Source organism: Colletotrichum aenigma (assembly GCF_013390185.1).
Source record: "Colletotrichum aenigma strain Cg56 chromosome Unknown KSG_Cg56_contig04, whole genome shotgun sequence".
Taxonomy (NCBI): Eukaryota; Fungi; Ascomycota; class Sordariomycetes; order Glomerellales; family Glomerellaceae; genus Colletotrichum; species Colletotrichum aenigma.
Genome location: NW_023500910.1, coordinates 840,839 through 859,507, shown reverse-complemented (window position 1 = coordinate 859,507; position 18,669 = coordinate 840,839). Strand labels below are relative to the sequence as shown.

At 50.5% G+C, this 18,669-nt stretch overlaps 6 protein-coding genes across 6 annotated transcripts; 3 read left to right on the top strand and 3 right to left on the bottom strand.

Moving 5' to 3' along the window:
• Positions 1 to 602: 602 nt before the first annotated feature.
• On the bottom strand, positions 603 to 2,298 carry ecdD-6 (Major facilitator-type transporter ecdD; the record flags this gene model as incomplete). The annotated part of the gene is made up of 6 exons (XM_037321362.1): positions 603 to 725; positions 790 to 1,059; positions 1,114 to 1,382; positions 1,433 to 1,814; positions 1,865 to 2,218; positions 2,281 to 2,298. 6 exons carry the CDS (start codon positions 2,296 to 2,298, stop codon positions 603 to 605), a joined length of 1,416 nt encoding a protein of 471 aa, XP_037180462.1.
• Positions 2,299 to 3,156: 858 nt separating this feature from the next.
• Positions 3,157 to 4,617, top strand: roqM-1 (FAD-dependent monooxygenase roqM; the record flags this gene model as incomplete). Its single annotated transcript, XM_037321361.1, has 4 exons — positions 3,157 to 3,636; positions 3,721 to 3,833; positions 3,889 to 4,371; positions 4,428 to 4,617. 4 exons carry the CDS (start codon positions 3,157 to 3,159, stop codon positions 4,615 to 4,617), a joined length of 1,266 nt encoding a protein of 421 aa, XP_037180463.1.
• Positions 4,618 to 8,421: 3,804 nt separating this feature from the next.
• On the top strand, positions 8,422 to 10,088 carry CGCA056_v006109 (Baeyer-Villiger monooxygenase; the record flags this gene model as incomplete). The annotated part of the gene is made up of 2 exons (XM_037321360.1): positions 8,422 to 9,937; positions 9,997 to 10,088. The coding sequence occupies 2 exons, from the start codon at positions 8,422 to 8,424 to the stop codon at positions 10,086 to 10,088; spliced, it is 1,608 nt and encodes a 535-aa protein (XP_037179449.1).
• Positions 10,089 to 10,243: 155 nt separating this feature from the next.
• itr1-2 (Myo-inositol transporter 1) lies at positions 10,244 to 12,016 on the bottom strand (the record flags this gene model as incomplete). The annotated part of the gene is made up of 5 exons (XM_037321359.1): positions 10,244 to 10,514; positions 10,567 to 10,949; positions 11,002 to 11,129; positions 11,193 to 11,475; positions 11,537 to 12,016. The coding sequence occupies 5 exons, from the start codon at positions 12,014 to 12,016 to the stop codon at positions 10,244 to 10,246; spliced, it is 1,545 nt and encodes a 514-aa protein (XP_037179448.1).
• Positions 12,017 to 14,707: 2,691 nt separating this feature from the next.
• On the top strand, positions 14,708 to 15,777 carry xynB-3 (Endo-1,4-beta-xylanase B; the record flags this gene model as incomplete). The annotated part of the gene is made up of 5 exons (XM_037321358.1): positions 14,708 to 14,958; positions 15,015 to 15,099; positions 15,152 to 15,173; positions 15,253 to 15,608; positions 15,667 to 15,777. The coding sequence occupies 5 exons, from the start codon at positions 14,708 to 14,710 to the stop codon at positions 15,775 to 15,777; spliced, it is 825 nt and encodes a 274-aa protein (XP_037178888.1).
• Positions 15,778 to 16,009: 232 nt separating this feature from the next.
• CGCA056_v006106 (putative hydrolase) lies at positions 16,010 to 17,660 on the bottom strand (the record flags this gene model as incomplete). Its single annotated transcript, XM_037321357.1, has 3 exons — positions 16,010 to 16,990; positions 17,054 to 17,541; positions 17,591 to 17,660. 3 exons carry the CDS (start codon positions 17,658 to 17,660, stop codon positions 16,010 to 16,012), a joined length of 1,539 nt encoding a protein of 512 aa, XP_037178887.1.
• Positions 17,661 to 18,669: the final 1,009 nt, after the last annotated feature.

Genomic DNA, 18,669 nt, shown 5'->3' with positions numbered 1-18,669 from the left:
AGTTGGGACTCAGGTGGTTATTATCGCGTTGTGTTGTGCGTTATCGGCGGCTGTTGTATTGATCATCAACGCTGAGCATGGCGTGATGACGAAACCCTGCTTTCAATCCGACTCTAGATGCGGTTCGCTGCAGGTGCAGCGGGAGGGGTAACACAGCGCCAAGATGATAAGTGTGGGGGACGCGATAGTTAGATCTCGGTCTTCCGATTGTCTAACCGACAGTAAAATGTTGCGTCGGTCAGACGTACGAGCTCAATTGAGGATGGATGTTGGAGGGGGAAAGGACTCAAGTGTGAATTGAATGTGGGCCGAGGTTGGGGGAGGGACGATGGCTCGCATTCCAACGAACCTTTTTGCAAGCTTTCACAATTTAGCAAACTCCCACCTATAGGCATGCTCCGGAGGATCTTGCGACACATCGATACGCGGAACATGGAAGAAATTGACTCAAGCAACAATTCAAAATTATTTTTTCTTTTCTGGAGGTTTACAATCATTATGATTTCCTTTGGGCTTCAAGGTTGACCGGCCAAGTCACCACCCTGACTCCTTCAAAGTAGCAGCGCCCTATGCATCAGACACTCGATGTTACGGTACACAGATCACGCCCTGTCGAGCATTTCAACTTTGATACCTTCGAAATCAGCCTTGGACTGGCTGGTCTTTCGTGATACGGTGGTGCTTTGGAACTGACGGAACTTTCTGGCCGACAAGCGTGCATGGAACTAGAAGATCGTGGTAGTTAGAGCGAAACGAAGCTTTATGTGGCTGGCAGGATTAAGGTCTTACCATCTGGTTAATTTCCTCAAGTGTTCTTCCCTTAAGCTCTGGGATGTAGAAATACGTCCACACAGCCGAGATGATGCATGAAGGAAACCAGATATATCCATATCTTGGCCCCCAGTTGAGGGCGCTGGGGTTGATGAAGTACGGCGCGGTAAAGGTTATGAGCCAGGCGAGGAAGTATCCAGCTGCTGAAGCGACGCCTAAAGTGTAGCTACGGAGGCGTTGAGACGGAGCTTCGCCGGCGACCATCCAGGAGTACGGCGCAATCATCCCCTGGAGCAGTTTATGTTAGTACTGGTGGGCATGAAGAACATGATTGGAGCTTACGTTGTAGGCTATCATGAATAAACACGATATCGCGACCAGCAAGTTTCCAGTCGAGACCGTGTTCGGATGTTTGTCAAACGTGATTGCCATGATCAGCTGAAAGCAGCCAGATAGCACAAGTCCGGTCAGGAGGAAGACCCGGCGACGACCGTAGCGTACCACGACCAGTGCGTTTGCGATGATTGCTAGAAGGCCGCATGTTGACAAGACATTGGTCATGGCGAAAGGGTGCTCAACTCTGGCGATGGTGAAGAAGTATGCCTTATAGGCTTGGGTCTGTTAGTCTTCAGACGACGGAAGTGCTCAGACGTGTTCTTACCAATGATGAACATTGAACCCGAGGCACCTTGCAGGCATACTGCGCAGATGGAGATGATGGTCCGCCTCCTGTCGATTGGGTCTTTGAACATGTCCCAGAATGTCACCGACTTCTTCGTCTCAAAATCCTCAAGCACTGCACCTCGAATCTCGTTGATCTCGTCCTCGACATCAACACCGGTAGGTCTGAGCCACACGAGAGCTTTCCTTCCTTCTTCAATCCGATCTCTCATAATAAGCCATCGGGGTGACTCAGGGATGAAGAAGAGGCTAGCAGCGATGACAACGGGAACAGCATATACCACTCCTAAAGGTATCAAATAGGCCGACTTGTCGGGGCGTTGAGCGGTTGCCCAGTCTATGATGGTACCGAGGAGAGTTCCCTGCGTATTCAATCAGTCCCTGCTGGCATCGAGGAAAGGGTGATCTTCACAATGGTGACACAGAACTGGAAACCGGTCATGAATAGTCCACGATACTTTGCCGGGCTGGTCTCTTGGATGTAAAGCTGCGAAAACGTCATGAAGCCACCATTGCCCAAGCCGATGAGCAGGCGACCAACGTAGAGCGCTCCAATGTGTGTTGTCGTCATCATAATGACGTTGGCCACTACGCAGAGTACACAGGATAGCCATAAACACATCTTTCGACTCAATTTCGAGGCGATTGCTCCTGCGAGCATGGAGCTGATGAAAGCGCCGAGGGTCATGAGAGATGATATCAACTGCTGGCGGGTGGTGGAAATGTTCCACCCGATGGTTGTTTTGGGGTCTTCGTAACCGTAGACCTGTCATTCAAAACCATGTTAGTAATTCGCCGAGGGCTGTAGTAAACAATGGTCGTACACACCTGAAGAAACCCAGGCATGGCCTGCAAGCCACCAATGATTCCAAAATCAACTCCATATTGGAATGGAGATAGTACTACCATTCCGCACGCAACAAAACACCTCCAATTGGCACGAATGCTATCAGGACGGCGTTCTCTCATTTCAGCACGAGTTACAATGTGGAGAGCGAAAGTTCAGACGGAGAAGGAAGGAGAACTTTGGAAGCCGAATGTGGGGAGACGTCGTTTCCAAGGGGCGTCGAACTATTTAAGAAAACGCCAAAACGGCAGACTGCCGCCATCACGACCCCTGGCGTCGTATTTCGGGCCTTTCTGTCATTTTACCTTCCGCTGCTTCGACCCGTGTGCTTATTCAGAGCTTTCAAAAGTGCGGAGGGTAACATGGTGGCTTTAGACCCACGCGGAGAACCGACGAATACAGGCAGGGATCAGTGCAGCTAACATGGGAACAGGTGATGATATTGCATCGCACCCAAGACGTGGCACGGCAGAGTGACTGGCTGGCAAGCGCCAACAAGCTTGCCATGAATGCAGGCGAGCGCCTCCACCACGCGGGCAGCCGTTCGAATAATGGCCGGAAGACATTATCAGAGCAAAGGGCTGGCTCATGTGGGGTAAATTGTTAAACGCGGGGTGCAACGTCTCGAGAAGGGACCCCACGGCAGATGTTTGGGGATAAATCGTGTTTCGCGGCAAATTCTTTTCTTCTTTTTCGGTTGGCAAAGTTTGTGACAAAATTCCCTTCATCACCCGAGGTCAATTGAATGTCGATACTGTCTTGATTTACAGCACCACCTGAAAGTCCGGGCTTCTTCGGCATCAAGTTCCCATCTCTCCTAAGCATTCTTACTCGTTAGGAGTCAGAAGTCTATCATCATGTCTACCCCACCAAGGCCCAGCAGTGGGATCAAGGTGATTGTCGTCGGCGCTGGATTCGGTGGCTTGACCGCGGCAATTGAGTGCCACCGGCAAGGCCACGATGTCGTGATTTACGAATCATTCCCGGAACTGAAGCAACTGGGAGATATCATCTCCTTTGGACCAAATGCCGGTCGGATCTTTCATCGGTGGTCCAATGGCAATGTCGTTTCAAGACTACGTCCTTTGAGCATAAACCTCGAAAACTACGGCTTTAGAATCCACAAGTGGGATACTGGAGAAGTAGTCCTGACTCAGAGAAGACCACCTCCCGATCCCGAGGCGCCGGTTCTGAATGGCCACAGAGGCGAGCTTCATGAGGTGGTGTTCAATTACGCGCGAGACGAGTTGAAGATCCCCATTCATCTGGGAGAGCCGGTCGTTGATTACTTTGAAAGTCAAGGCGGCGCTGGTATTCAACTTCATGACGGCAGAAAGGTTCGTGTGATGAATCCATGACTTCAACGTGATCAATAAGTGGCATTTGGGATGGAGAATCTGCTTTGCTGACTGACAGGCCAGATTGATGCCGACGTAGTGATTGCAGCCGACGGTGTTCGGTCTAAAGCGAGGGAGCTTGTCCTTAAACACAAGGAAAAACCGGTAAGCAGTGGCTATGCGGTATGGCGGGCATGGTAAGACATTATCTCTTTGTGACAAGTGATCAAGTACGCTGATCCGAAATCTTAGGTTCTCTGCCGATGCCCTACTCGCAGACCCCCGAACAAGGGAGTTCTGTGAGAATGGTGACACATTCAACGGTTGGATCGGACCGGACGCCCACTTCCTGTTCTCGACTATCAAAGGCGGCAAAGACGCCTCTTGGGTATTGACTCACAAAGACGAGTACGATATTGACGAGTCGTGGTCGCTTCCGGGCAAATTGGAGGATGTATTCAAAGCGCTGGAAGGCTGGGATCCGCTTTGCAAAGTAATCGTAGAGAAGACGCCGTCACTGGTTGACTGGAAGCTTGTCTATCGGGATGCCTTGCCGAACTGGGTCAGTAGCGGCGGCAAAATTGCACTGCTCGGGGATGCAGTACATCCATTTCTTCCAACGAGTGTCCAAGGAGCCACGCAAGCAATGGAGGATGGTGTGACGATCGCCATTTGCTTGAGACGCGCTGGTAAAGACAAGATTTCGACAGCTCTTAAGACGTACCAAGAGATGCGGTAAGTCGTGCGCCCACTTTGAGGGTTCTTTTCATCAGCTGATACACGGATAACAGGTATGAGCGTGTGAAAGCAGTGCAACAAACCGGACTATCGACCCGCAATCTTTGGCACAAGACAGATTGGAACAAGGTGAAGGAGAACCCGCAGAGTATTGCACTGCCGAGAGAAGACTGGATTCTTGAGTTCGACGCAGAGAGGCACGCAGAAGAGGCATTCGAAAGCTTGTTGAAGCCTGGTCTATAGATTACCTCAAGATTATGTTGACTAAACGACCATGAGGTCAAGAGATAGAAGTCTGCAAAGAGGAGTCGCGCTCAAATAGTGACTTCAGAGCGTCGGCGATACAGTAGATCACCAATCATTGAGTGCCATAGATTGAAGAAGTGTGTAAAGGGTTCAAGTACCAGACATGATTTCTATCCAATCAATGACGATATGAAAAAGCTCAACTCTTGATCAGCTTCAGAGAATCCGTTGAAGCCATCTGACGTATTCAAATTCGGTGTTTGCAAGTTACCGTACGGGGCATTCGCAAAAGCCAGGTGGTCAATGTTCCCGTCTTGAATCGAAGCAGACATTCTGGGATCATCCTGAGATGACATCGACAGCATACCGAGTCCCATTGTCCCCTGATCAGCAGACGAACTGCAGATATCTTCGTGCGATGGCATCCAGGCAGCTTGATGCGTCCATTCACTCGACGTGTGATTCGCCGTATGTTGCGCTTCCATAGCAGTCATCTCCAATTTCTTTCGCATCAACCGTTGCTCCAACGAGTCCAGGTTTTGTAGTAGACTCTGCGGGGTATCCCATGTGTCCGTATAACTCTGGTACGTCTTACGGAGCAACACAATCTTCTGCTCAGACATTTCATCGCAGATTGACCGAGCGAAGACTTTGCGTAAAATCTGTAGAGAAGCCGCTAGCCATACCGTGCTCGCTAAGAAGGGGCTGGTCCATTTGACGTCTGTATCTGATGAACGGCAGATAATGGCGTAAATGTCATCAGATGCCTCGAGACAGTTACGTAGTCCTTCCGAGTGAGAAAGCCTCTCCTTTGGGTCTCTAGGTGTAGCAGTCCACCCTAAAGACGGGGAAGAACTGCCAGATTCTGAGAATATCGTACCAAGCAATACTTCACTGAAAGCCTAGTGATGATAAATCATGAACCGCGCCAGCTGGGTTGCGAGAAAGATTGAATGTTGCGCGGCATCCAACTTTCTATCAGAAACTGCTTGAGTTTTGTTGCTTGCGAACGAAGGTGTCGAAGACCCAAAACCAAGTTGAGCACCCTTGTAAGCAAGCCGTTGCGGCAAGTTAGCAACGGTTTGCTGGAGAGCCTTCAGCAACATTGACAGTTGTCTGGTGTCTTTAGCGGACTGTCTTCTACGAAAGGATCCGTGAAAGTATCGTTTAAGAGAGTGAAAGTCGTCTCCCGGCGCAAGGTCCGAAAGTATACTATGCAGGTTTCCTTGGGCTAGTACCTGCGCGTTCCGCATGATAGAGTTAATAGTAATAAACCATGCAGCGCTACTGTTATTACGCGACAAAGCCAGCTTTCTTGACCTCTCCGTCGGGTTGGGGTCAAGTAAGCAGCTTGACTGATATGTATTCGTGAACCACATGTCATCGGGTATAGGAAGTTACGTTTCGTTGATATCCTGGCTAATGGCAGTGGGGCAGCGGCGCACTGTTGATGCAAAGACATCCATTTCCCAGATGGCCCACCAGCTGCGCCGTCTTTCTTCCATATCTGACCACTGATTCAAGTCTGCAGTGGTTGACGGCGGGGTTGTTGGTGCCATGCTGTCAACCAGATGAAGTCTGAGTTCATATCCCACCCTCACACATGTGCCTACCATCCGCCATGCACGACCACGGACGCCCCTTGTGAGTTCGTAAAAGGTGCACAATATCAATGCTTGAAGAAGACAGAGTGGTGGTGGATCGTCGTCACACTCGTCGATAGCTTGATCAATGAGTGTCCTGGCCAGGCCATGGAAATATGCGTGAGATGAGCTACGCTGTGCTTCAGCGAGAGATAGAGTCTCGTCATCAGTGAAGCGTGCGGAAATGGAGAACATCGCCGACATCAAGGCGCCCAGATGAAGAGTGCTTGGGATGGCCTGAATCTTGTCCCCAAAAGATGGTTGATGGAAAAGAGATAACGCTGTCATGTTTTCGAAATACAGATTGGTGCTAAGAGCATTATCAGCAAGCCGGAACGTGGATGAACAGTTAACAATTTACATGACGCACAGCAGTTGCAGTGACTCGACCGATAACCCAAGTGATTCGCAGACCTGCATGAGAACGTTCTGGGTCTCCGCAAGTCTAACGAAGAAACCGCCATTTGTCGGCGAGGGACCCCTCGAAAGAGGTGTCACGTTTGCTTCATGAGAAGGGTGGACTAGGGCAGAGAGGCTGATGGCGCGGACGAATCTGGTGTCAGAAACATGGGAGGAGCCAGGGCGTATGTTCTCGTCTTGTCCCGTGGATCGGGGTAGCAAGAAGCCATCTTGGTGCTCCCAAACTTTGGCAGGAGGGTCAAAACCTTGCGACTCAACTACTGCAGGTGGGTTGCTAAATTGCTCCGTTGGTGTGCCTTGACAGGGAACGGCCGGTGTACCCAGGCTGATGTGGACAGCCTCGTCGGAAGTTCGTTGGCGCTTGCGATTCCGTGAGCCTTTATACACGTTTGTCAGTTCTTGGTAGAAAGGCACTTTGGAATGGTCTACCCTACCTAGTTTAGGTCCCGGCTTGAGACGCGTGGACGGATAGATGCATGCGCGAGAAGTCTTTTTGCAAAGCAGGCAATGAGGCAAAGAGCGGTCGCTGCAAATTGCGATTAGAATTCAGGTAAGCCCGTGTCGTCTTCGGCTTAGCAACTCACCATTTGGCTTTCTTTCTGCGGGCCAGTCAGACCTGATCAGCACATGGACGCTCCCTGAGTCACGCATAGCAGGGTGGGGCCACACCTTTTGCAAGATCTGCAGCTGAGATCCGATAGTTCGACTTCCTGTGCAATGTCAGTGGGTGAATTCCCCGGCTCTTCGCGGTCACCAAGATTCACTGTCATGATAGAGGTGATTACAGTCAGAAGGCCGGGCTGGTTCATGAATGAAGTCAAGAGCCCAGCCATGTCCAACTCCGCGAAACGTAGACAGGTGGGTTTTCATCGTCCCGTCGTGGGGCTATCCCAGGCGCCAGTCACACGGGCACAGGCATTGGGCCTCTTCTTTGCACCCTTGAGACAGTGTAAATCAGGGTATTGCTGAACGCTTCAACATTAATATCAGCATCCTGCCATCTTGCGAACCACACCCAATAGTTTGAAATGTCCTTTGACGTCATTTGAACCAAACCCGAAAATTTGAAGACATCTGGACCGGAATAGAAATGGACATGGTGAGGTTCTTCAAAGAGGTCGCCACCCTGCTCGCATCCACTCAGTCGTGGATCTTGGGATGATGATTGGCCCTTATGGGCTGATACTCTTGGGCCTCGGACTGATTTTGGGCAATTGCCCCTGATCCGGACGAATTCCCAAATGCCGCGCAGTGCCTGCCGCCCATTGCACCCGCCATTTTCTTGAAGCCATGATAGAGCCACAATTTTTGAGTGGGAATCGCACCGAGAAAACAGCAGCGCCGTCAACATACTCCAGACGGACATCGTCACAATGGGCCATGTCCTTGTTTTCTTCATGGTTTGACAACCAGCTTTAAGCTTTTATCCTTGATTTTCGCCATTAACCATGCCCGAAACCTAAATAGTCCGTCCGTGTACACGTATCTATATTCACGATGGCGTGTAGTGAAGGAGAAGGGGCTGGTCAACCGTTGGATCGCTGTGAGGCCTATGATGTACCAAATCACAGTGATGAGAAAGATGCCTGACCGTGCGAAGGAATCAGGGACTAACCTAGGTACTATAAGGACACCAGCGGCCAACTTCTTTCCCTCGTCTTAAACCAATAGATTTAGAGACAACAACCGATTATTAAGAATTCTTCTTTTCTTTCCAATTCAACCTGAAAATCTCATAATGGGTTCTCTCCCTTCTCCCGAGTACGACGCGATCATCGTGGGTGCTGGCTTTGCAGGATGTTACGCCCTTGACCAGCTGCGCAAAGCCGGCTTCAAGACACTCGTTCTAGATGATGCGGCCGATCTAGGCGGTGTCTGGTACTGGAACTGCTATGCCGGAGCTCGTGTCGACACGCCTGTTCCTCTGTACGAGTTCTCAGAGGAGGAAATCTGGAGACCGTGGACTTGGTCCGAGAAGTATCCAGGTCGCGATGAGATCCGCAACTACTTCAACCACGTCGAATCCAAGCTCCATCTTAAGAAGGATGTGCGATTCAATACTCGAGTCGTCAGTGCTGAGTTCGACCAAAGCGCGAACCAGTGGACCATTGTTACCAAGGACCAGACTGTGTTCAGATCTCGATACTTCATCCTTTGCACCGGATTTGCGGCGAAGCCGAACATTCCGGACTTCAAGGGGTTGGATTCGTTCGCCGGCATATGCTGCCACACCTCAAAGTGGCCTCAGGGAGGCATTGACTTCAAGGGAAAACGAGTTGGCATCGTCGGCAACGGCTCCAGTGGACTTCAGGTCATCCAGGAGATTGCTCCTGAGGTTGAACATCTGACAGTCTTCCAACGCAGCCCTACTTATGCCCTTCCGATGCGACAAACCCCCCTCTCGGAAGAAGATCAGAAAAAGGAGACCTACCAGGCTCTTTACGATCTTCGCAAGAAGACCTTCGCAGGCCTCGACTTCGAGTTCAACCCCGCGACCTGTGCTGATGCTACGGCGGACGAACGGCAGGCATTCTTCGAAAAGATTTGGGCCAAGGGTGGACTTTCGTTTTGGCTCGGCACCTACCAAGATGTCATCAGAAACAAGGAAGCAAACCAGCATGCGTATGAGTTCTGGCGCAGCAAGGTTTTGAAGAGGGTGCACAAGCCAGAGATGCAAGACCTGCTGGCGCCAGCAAAGCCGCCGTACTATTTTGGAACCAAACGGGCTACCCTTGAACAGCGGTACTACGAAGTCTACAATCGCGACAATGTCACCTTGATTAACACCAAGGCAAACCCCATCGCCGAGGTTGTTCCGGACGGCGTCTTCACTGCTGATGGAGAGCTCCGCAAGTTTGACGTCCTCATCCTCGCAACTGGTTTCGACTCGGTCACTGGAGGCATTCTCGCCATCGACATTAAGGGCACGAAGGGGCAATCTTTGAAGGAGAAGTGGGCCAAGGGCACTACCACTCATCTCGGGATGATGACATCGGAATTTCCAAACGCCTTCTTCATCTACGGGCCGCAAGGGCCTACGTCTTTCTGCAATGGGCCTACATGCGCAGAGCTCCAGGGCAATTGGATTCGGGATACGTTGGTTTTCCTGCGTGAGCACGGCAAGACTTATATCGAACCTAGTCAGGAGGCTGAACAAGCTTGGAGACGACTCGTGAACAACATTGGAGACGCCACCTTTCTGCCACAGACCCAGTCTGAGTACATGGGTACCAACATACCCGGAAAGCCCAAAGGTAGGGAACTCCCTCGATATCTTTGTTCCAAAAGAGCAGACGCTGACACGAATGAACAGAAATGCTCAATTTCTTGGGCGGATTGGTTGAGTACACCCGACATATTACTGAGTCGCAAACCAATGATCTGAGGGATTTCAAGCTTCAGTAAAAAGGAGATAGACCTTTAGGGTCCTGGCACCTTTTGCGTCACCATCTTCATTATTTCGTACCTAAATTCCATAGAGAAAGCCTCCTGCGCTAAATCTGCGCTAAATGAACCTTTAAAGGGCGTTGACATGAAAGTAAATCAGTTGCTAACAGTTTCTAAACGTTGGCCTCCTCCCTTCTTGCCTGCAAGTCCAGCTTTCTCTGTTTCCTCCACTCCTCAGCATATCTGACACCGAAGCCATGCTCAAATACCACACGAATTTCCTCTAATGTCATATTGGCAGCTTCAGGGACGCAGAAAATCACGAACACCCAGCCGAGGAATGACAAGCCAGCGTAGAACCCGAAGGTGCCAGATGGTGTCATGCCTCGCATCATAGACAGAAATGTAGAAGAAACGATAATATTTGGTCCCCAGTTGAAAATGCTGCATAACCGTCAGCGTGCGTTTTGATACACGTTCGTCGAAGAAGGCTTACTTGATCATCATTGTGCCACTCGCTCGGACCTCCATGGGGAGGAACTCGTTGGCCTGCCAAGGAACACAGCCCAAGCCAGCGGCGTAAAACGCCACGAACATGATCATTGAGACCAAGACCAGGATGGCTGGCCAGCCGACTTCCTGGGTCTTGAGCTCCAAAGTGTTGAGGTCCAGGGGAATCCAGTGGAAAGCGATGGCTGCGATGGCTAGGCAAACAGGCATTCCCCACATTGTCCAGAGCAGGAGTCTGCGACGTCCAACTCGATCGATAAGAAAGATAGATAGAACTGTGAAGATCCAGTTCGTTCCGGCTACAACGGTGCCAACTGCAATGGGGTTGGAGAAGCCCACGATCTGAAACAGGGTACTGGAGTAGTACATCTAACCTCTTGTTAGCTTTTTGATGCATCATTGTAGCCTATAGGGTGCTGACCAATGTGTTAAAACCGCAGAATTGTTGGAATAGCATCAGTCCGCAAGCACAAATAGCAGCCCTCAGGTTCGCAGGGATAGTGAAAATCCTTGTGACAGACTTCCGAAGAGAGATTTCCTCATTAAGAGCTTTAGCTTGGTTGACTCCACGTTCGATGGAAGTAATCTAATCGGCAATTTCGTCTTCACTACCGTTGGGGTAGATTCTGCGGAGGACTCGGACGCACTCTTCTCGCTTTCCGTGGAACATCAACTGACGTGGGGACTCGGGGCACCAGAAGAGGAGGATTCCTAGCACGATAGAAGGAATGCCTCCAATTGCTGTCATGTAGCGCCATTCATGAGGTATCTTGTAGAAGGCAGCATCAAAGGCATAAGCAAGCACCGAGCCGCTGCCGAGGAATATCATATCGACAGAAATCATACGGCCTCGGAACCTTGCAGGTGATATCTCGGCGATGTATAGTGGCACGATCTGCATAGGTCCGATGTCAGATGGCTTGCTTTACTGGTCAATAATTGAGCGTTAGACGTACCATAGATGCTGAGCCAATCCCAAGGCCATTAACAAGACGTCCTACGGCCATCTGAGCGACAGAGAAGGACGCTGACTGAATCACAGCTCCGAGCGTAAACAGAACACTGGCGAACCAGATCGAGGGTTTTCGTCCGAGCTTGTCTGCCGTGAGGCCGGCGAAGATGGCCTCTAGAAGAGCACCAGCGGCAGTCAACGCGGTGACAAGCTCCTTCTCGGAATGAGTGAGCTCTTTCCCACCCAGATCTGTTCCGATGACGACCAGAACTCCAGAGATGACACCGGTGTCGTACCCAAAGAGCATGCCGCCAATAGCAGTTGCTGCGGCGCAGAGCCAGACGAAAGCACCGGGTTGAGTCTCCTCAATACGCTCAAGATCACGATGCTCAACAGCCTTGATGGCATCGGCGACAGCAGTATCTTGTTCGATGTGTTGGACCCCTGGGCTGGGGGCCTCGTCGTCTTTGTTGACAACACCCATGTCCAACGACTGATGATTGCAGGTGTAAACAAGAGGTGGAAGTAAGAGTGAGTGGTGGAAAAGGACTGAATAGGTTGTGAGGTTGGTGAGAAGCAATTCCTGATAAGAGGGTAAGATGTCCGAGCTTCTTATGCACGTAGTCCGACCGGATGGCATGTTCTCATGTCTTTCAGGTTCAAGTCTTCGGCAGCAAGGTTCATCTTGTCAATATCAGGGTAGGTAGGCAATGTCAAGCTGACGCTAGTGGGCGGGGAGAAACCCGACGGACGGCAGTCTTGATGCGCAAGTCCGAACCATGTTCTGAGTTTATGATTGGTCCAGCATATACCAACAGCCTTGAGGAGGCTCTCCTGAAGTCCATGGCAGACCCACCAGATTGACAAAATCTAGGCTCTGATGGACAGAGACAGGGCCATCATGATGTTCCTTCTGTAACTGTGGATGTGCGGGAGACGTGAGAATGGATTCGTGGGGGTAAGCCGGGAAAGGTTGGCGGAGATCAAGCAAGTGATCGCGGGGTAAGTTAGTAGGGGTTCATCTGGGGAAATGGCACATTTACTGGTTTCCCCAATGAGTTTGCGACTTCTACGGGCTGGTGACCCGAGTCATTGCTCTTAGCGTCGCGCATTTACTGCCTACCTTGACCAGCTTAGGCATGGATTCCGTAACGACCAGTTGCGCTCGCACTCCATTCACCCAAAAGAAACTACGACACACGGTTAGCCGGCAGCTTCACATTATTCGATCAGTAAACGCGCCCAGAAAGGCAAGAATAATCCGGTACTCAGCTCAGCTATCGGAATCAGCTGCCATCTGTAGATGTGAAACAGAGAACCCCTAGACGGCTTTCGTCATTAGTCACCATTTCGGGGATTTTCACCTGCTTTGGAATTTTGTTTTCCGATGAAGGGAAATATCCGTGCCCCGTCAACCGAGACGGGTTGGCTTCCCTGCATATGAGTAGATGGGTTCGGAAGCTTGCAAAGCCAGGCAACATGCCGATATCCAGTGCTTGGTCTTCTCAATGGCGTTCATCATGAAGATTCTAGTCTTTGTCGGAAACCTAATGCCGATGAAATACATGTACATGTAAGCTGGCGTGGTATTGGGGGTCCAAGGTAGCAGAATTGTCTGATGTGATTATGGATTAAAAATGAGCAGAAGCTTTGGATGACGAATTGTTTGATTAATGAAGCTCTGATTAGCGTAGATTCCATGATCATCTTTTGTTGGGAATGTCTGCTTGTACGTAGGGGAGAAAACACAGTAAGAAGTATGCGAACTGGCCTGTGGCATATAGCGTAGGCAAGTATTTCTCTGCCTGTTGCTGAATCACTCGGAAGTCAGAAGGACTGCTCTATATTCCTGGCTTGCGAATTCACATTGTTCTTATATAGCATTCCTATACACAAAAGTACTGTTTGTAGACATTGAGATGAGTGCCCTCTGATTGTTGATGATGCCTTGCGTTATGATAGGCCACCACCGCCTGCTCCGGTTCGCGGGTCGAGGCTTGGCCCACCTTTGTTCCCTTAATGGCCGGCTGCGCTCAGCTGACCTTGGAAGATAAGGCGCTGTCGTCTTGAGACTTGCCTCGAGGCAGTACCACAAAGAAACCAGTTCGCGGCTGAGAGTTGACAAGCGCTCATCATTGTTGAGTAATTGGGGACTGACGCCTCTGAGGTACGACTGCCCCCTCAATTGACAGCATCAGCTAAATCGTTCTTGGCAATCCTCGCAATTAAGACATGCTTGAAAGTCTGCGAAGATACCGAAAGGTCTGGCCAGGACCTGAGAAGACGAAGAATGCCAAGAGCGCCACACGAGTTTTTGTATGGTCGCGTGGCCCGGGCCGGGTATTTACCATGGGTGAGGTAATCGCGAACCCGAAGGGAAATATCAGGATATGGCAAGAATGCTACCTTCGATGCATTCTACCGCCGGCTAAAATCGCATGAACCAAAGTTTTGGTCCTCACACGTGTAACCAAGTGTGGAGAAGTCGGTAGTCTTGTGCGGGATGGAACCTCCGAATCTCTTTTGGCGGCTCACCTCCGCCGTTGCCAGCCACATTGATCATGGACCGACGGATGACGAGCGTCATCTGTATAGCGAAGATTTCTTCGTAAAAATCACTTATATTCATCAGTTGTTTGTAGATTTTCGAAACCGATGCTGAGGTTACGGTAGTTGAATGTGAGTAAGCGATACCACGATAAATAATGGCGAAGGTACAAAATGTACGTAGAAGCAACTAAGTATGTCGTATTCAGAACAGGACCTCAGATAGGTCACGTCGATACATCACTGGCACCAGCCTCCATAACAGCTTCGTGCCAAGGCCTAGGTGCCGGCTGAATTCGAGGCACACTCATGGTCACACTCGTCCAAATAATGCAACCCAAGCAAGCGCATTCTTAAACCAAACTTCCAGCTGCAGCCAACAGAATGGTATAACCAAATGAAGTGGCGCATCAATATTCCTTCCACCTGCTCTCATAGGCAGTTGCTTCACACGCAGCACGGAGAGTTACACGAAAGGGGCCTTTTCAGACGCCACAACATCGTGGAAAATGCCAAGTTTGAGGGCATCTTCACATAGGGTTAAGAAAATATAAAGGTGAGAAGCCCCCTCCCCCGAGAACATCGAATCATTCTTCAACGACGCCAACTTCCGCGCGTAGTTTGCAACATGGTCTCTTTCTCGTCTCTTCTGGTGGCTATTACCACTGCCGTTGGAGTCTTTGCTCTCCCTGGAGACCTGATCAAGCGCCAATCTACACCAAGCTCAACCGGAACTCACAATGGATACTACTACTCTTGGTGGACTGACGGTGGCTCACAAGTGACGTACACCAATGGGGCCGGAGGCTCGTACTCTGTTGTTTGGCAAACTGGAGGTAATTTCGTCGGTGGAAAGGGATGGAACCCGGGCAGTGCGAGGTATGCCACTATCATCTTTGAGAACAGTGCACGTCTTGGCATTAACAAACAGTTAGAACTATTACCTACTCGGGAACATACAGCCCCAACGGCAACAGTTACCTCGCCGTCTATGGCTGGACGAGGAACCCCTTGATTGAGGTATTATTCCTGAAGTAACAGCTCTTGATATTTGTTCGCTAATGTTTCAAAGTACTACATCGTCGAGAACTTTGGTAAGAGCGCAGCCACTATTTACGCCGTTACCTCTCTCGTTATGTCTTCCGTCACTAACATCACTGTTCCAAACTACAGGAACTTACAACCCCTCCTCCGGTGCAACAAGGAAGGGCTCCGTCACCAGCGACGGCGGAACCTACGACATCTACGTTAGCACTCGAACCAACGCCCCGTCCATTGAGGGCACCAAGACCTTTCAGCAGTACTGGTCCGTCCGTCAGAGCAAGCGAACCGGCGGCACTGTCAATACCGGAACTCACTTCAACGCCTGGGCTGCCGTCGGATTGAACCTCGGTACCCATGACTACCAGATTGTTGCGACGGAGGGCTACTTCAGCAGCGGCTCCGCGTCAATCACTGTTGGCTCTGATGGCGGCAGTACCAGCCCGCCTCCCACCAGCAACCCTCCACCTAGTGGCGGTGGTGGAAGCGTAAGTCCTCCAATCATATCCTCGTGGTTAACATTTTTCTGATACTTGTTTCTTGCAGTGTGCTGCCAAATGGAGCCAGTGTGGCGGGTCTGGTTGGACCGGGGCCACCTGCTGCGAGTCGGGGTCGACCTGCACTGCTTCGAACCAGTGGTACTCGCAATGTCTCTGATGCCATTTAAGACCAGTTAGTATCTCTTGAGCGATAAAATCTGGACGGCATTGCTTGTGAACATGTCTTTGCCTCTTAGATTTTGTCCTGACTGGGGGCAGAATGCGTCTCGAGTTGCTCTTCTCCTACCTTATCTAGCCTTCTTGCACATAGTTTACAATTACACCGAACTATTAAGTGTCCCAAAGAACGCAATACAGTAAATGCTATGAAGAACGACGACTGGATATGTCTACATGTCCTCGTCGAATGGAGAGCTGTCTACAGGACAGATTGTACCTTCCTCGGGTAACTCGCCGGAAACGAGATATCTCCGAATATAAGACACGGTGCATTTGCTTGGGGCGTTTGTAGAGCAATGTCCCACTGAATCTTGCTGCAGCAATCTTGCTCCTTCGAAATGTTCGACGTTCTTGCGAGTGCCCTCAAGCGGTGCCACTGGATCAAAGGTGTTACCGATGAATAGCATTGGGGTTTTAGTTTTGCCGCCGAAGGGGCCGCCAAAGCGCCACTTCGGTCGGGCCGGATACCCAACACAAGGCAGCTTCGAAGTAGTGGCGAACATATTGCCGAATAACGGGCTTTGTTGCTGGAGGGTGATAACCCAACCAGCTATCTCCGACTTGGAGATGTTGCGGAAGTCGAGCCCGTCGGTGCAATAAATGCCGTAATTGATTTCGCTCCAGAAGCCTTCGCTCATCCCTTCAGTGACACAATCCGAGGTCTTGCACCCATCCACTGAAATGTGAAACTTGCGGGACGGCAGCATGTCGATCGCTCCGGAGGGGACAGTACCATTCAAGAGAGCCGAGAGTGTCTCCGCCAGCTTGACCCATGCGCTGTCTCGATACGGTCGGTAAAGTGCCCCAAATATGCCTTGAACCAAGATATCCCTGGTAAAGAGATCCGGAAAAGGCATACCGTCCTCGTAGACAGGTATTGGACTGGTCTGCAGGGTCCCCAACAGGTCGGCGACAGACTTCTGCATCGCATTGGGGCCATCCTTATTGTATATCGCGCATTTATCAGGCCCTGCTGCGTAGCAAAGTCTGAAGAACTCGGACCATTCGTTGTCCGTGTCAAGCAGGAAGCCCAGGAACTCTCCGGAAGCCTCGTCTTCCCATTCGCCACAACCGTCTACTATCATCCTCCCCACTCGTGATGGATACAGGCTGGCGAAGGTTCCGCCCAGAAACGTTCCGTAACTGAAGCCCTGTGAGGGGATTAGACAATGCTTTCAAGCCGAAGAGTGAAGTTGAATAGGGCGTGAGCTTACCCAATATTGCAAAAGCTCGTCGCCTGGTTGGTATTGAAGAGACTCTGGCACCATTAAACCTTCGTCCTCACCGTGAAGTGTCATCAGCGCTTCTCGGGCCCTCTGTTCTCTTGCTTCGCCACTTTTTTCCACCATCGCCAGTAGATCACGCGCCACAAAGGCTGTGCTGACGGTGCTCATGAAGAGAGCCTTTTCTGAGCTGGCGTTCCCCGCGTCGCAGAGCTTTTCCAGGGATCGCGCTCGCGCCCACAAAAGGTCAAATGACTGGACCGATACATCGCCATACGCCGTTCCTAGTTGATGCCAGAGCTGGCGAGCTATAAGATCGTCGAAGCACGAGATGCGTGGAGTTGAAAAGCCGACACCTCGGGGATCGAAGGAAACAAGGTCAAAGACCTTGCCATCTGGATCCTCGCCATTGATGGCATTGACTAGGTGATCGTTGAGCCTGCCCGTCAACATGGTCACGCCCTGCACTCCAGGGCCGCCTGATCATTGTTAGCCCGGTAAAGAATATTGTGATATTCAATCGCGAACCTGGGTTGAGAAAGATCTCGCCACCATAGCGGGGGTCCAGAATGGAAACATTAGCGGACTGTTTGATCATGGCGATTGACACTTCATGATTGTGCCAGTTTTCTTCTTGGTCGGTCCAGTCCATTGGGAGAAGGAGCCTAGCGCACTGAAACCTTCCATAGCAAGGAACGTATTCCAAATCTCTTGATGGTGAAACCGCTTCCCAATCAAAATAGGTGTCGTTATTCGACTTATTCATGGGGTAAGATGCGATGCCGTCCAAATCATTTTGTGCAGGCACCCAGGGCAGGAAGGGGAGACTGGCCATTTGGACAACCGCTACTCCCAATGTGCAAGCAAGAGCAAGAGTTGACCATTTTGACATGCGTGGCAGTCGAGCCTTCTTGGCCACAGGCTCAATCGGTCGCTTCCCCATGGTCAAAGCAGATTTGAATTGGCGATGTCGATATACGCACGGGCGAATTGGCGGAAGAAGTCCATCATCTTATGTTGTTCGCACTTTGAATGTTCCTGAGATTAAGCGAGGAACTTTTGGCAGGATGCGATACGATCCTTGACGCGTCGGGGATTCATCATGCCGTGACGTGGGCTTGACAATCTTGGTCATCACGCCGCATGAGTCTAGTCCTGATGTGGCAAGATGACTGATTTTGGTTCAGGATTGTCTCGTCAAGTTCTTATCGAAGAGCAACGATAGACGCAAAATGTGATTAGCTCCTCGTGTTTTGCTGTCTGATTCAATCAGACCTAAGAAATTCACATTGTGATATTGAGTAATGTCCCATGAAACCCGCTTTTGCATCACACGCTCTTCAGCACGGCCAGGTCTTTCAGCGATGCCTCACCTGTGCGTCTGTCCAATGGGTTCGATGACCAAAAACGTATCGCTTCACCAAAAGCTGGGAAGCCGGCTACTTGTCACAGCAATCTATTACAACTGAGTTTTGCTATTTGAATGGATAGTGATGATCAAATAATCGAAATAATAACGAAGACAATGACGGTGACGACAACAATAACAACAGTTATAGTAAAAATGCAAGTAAGAACAACGATACGAATAGCTTATAAGTAATTGT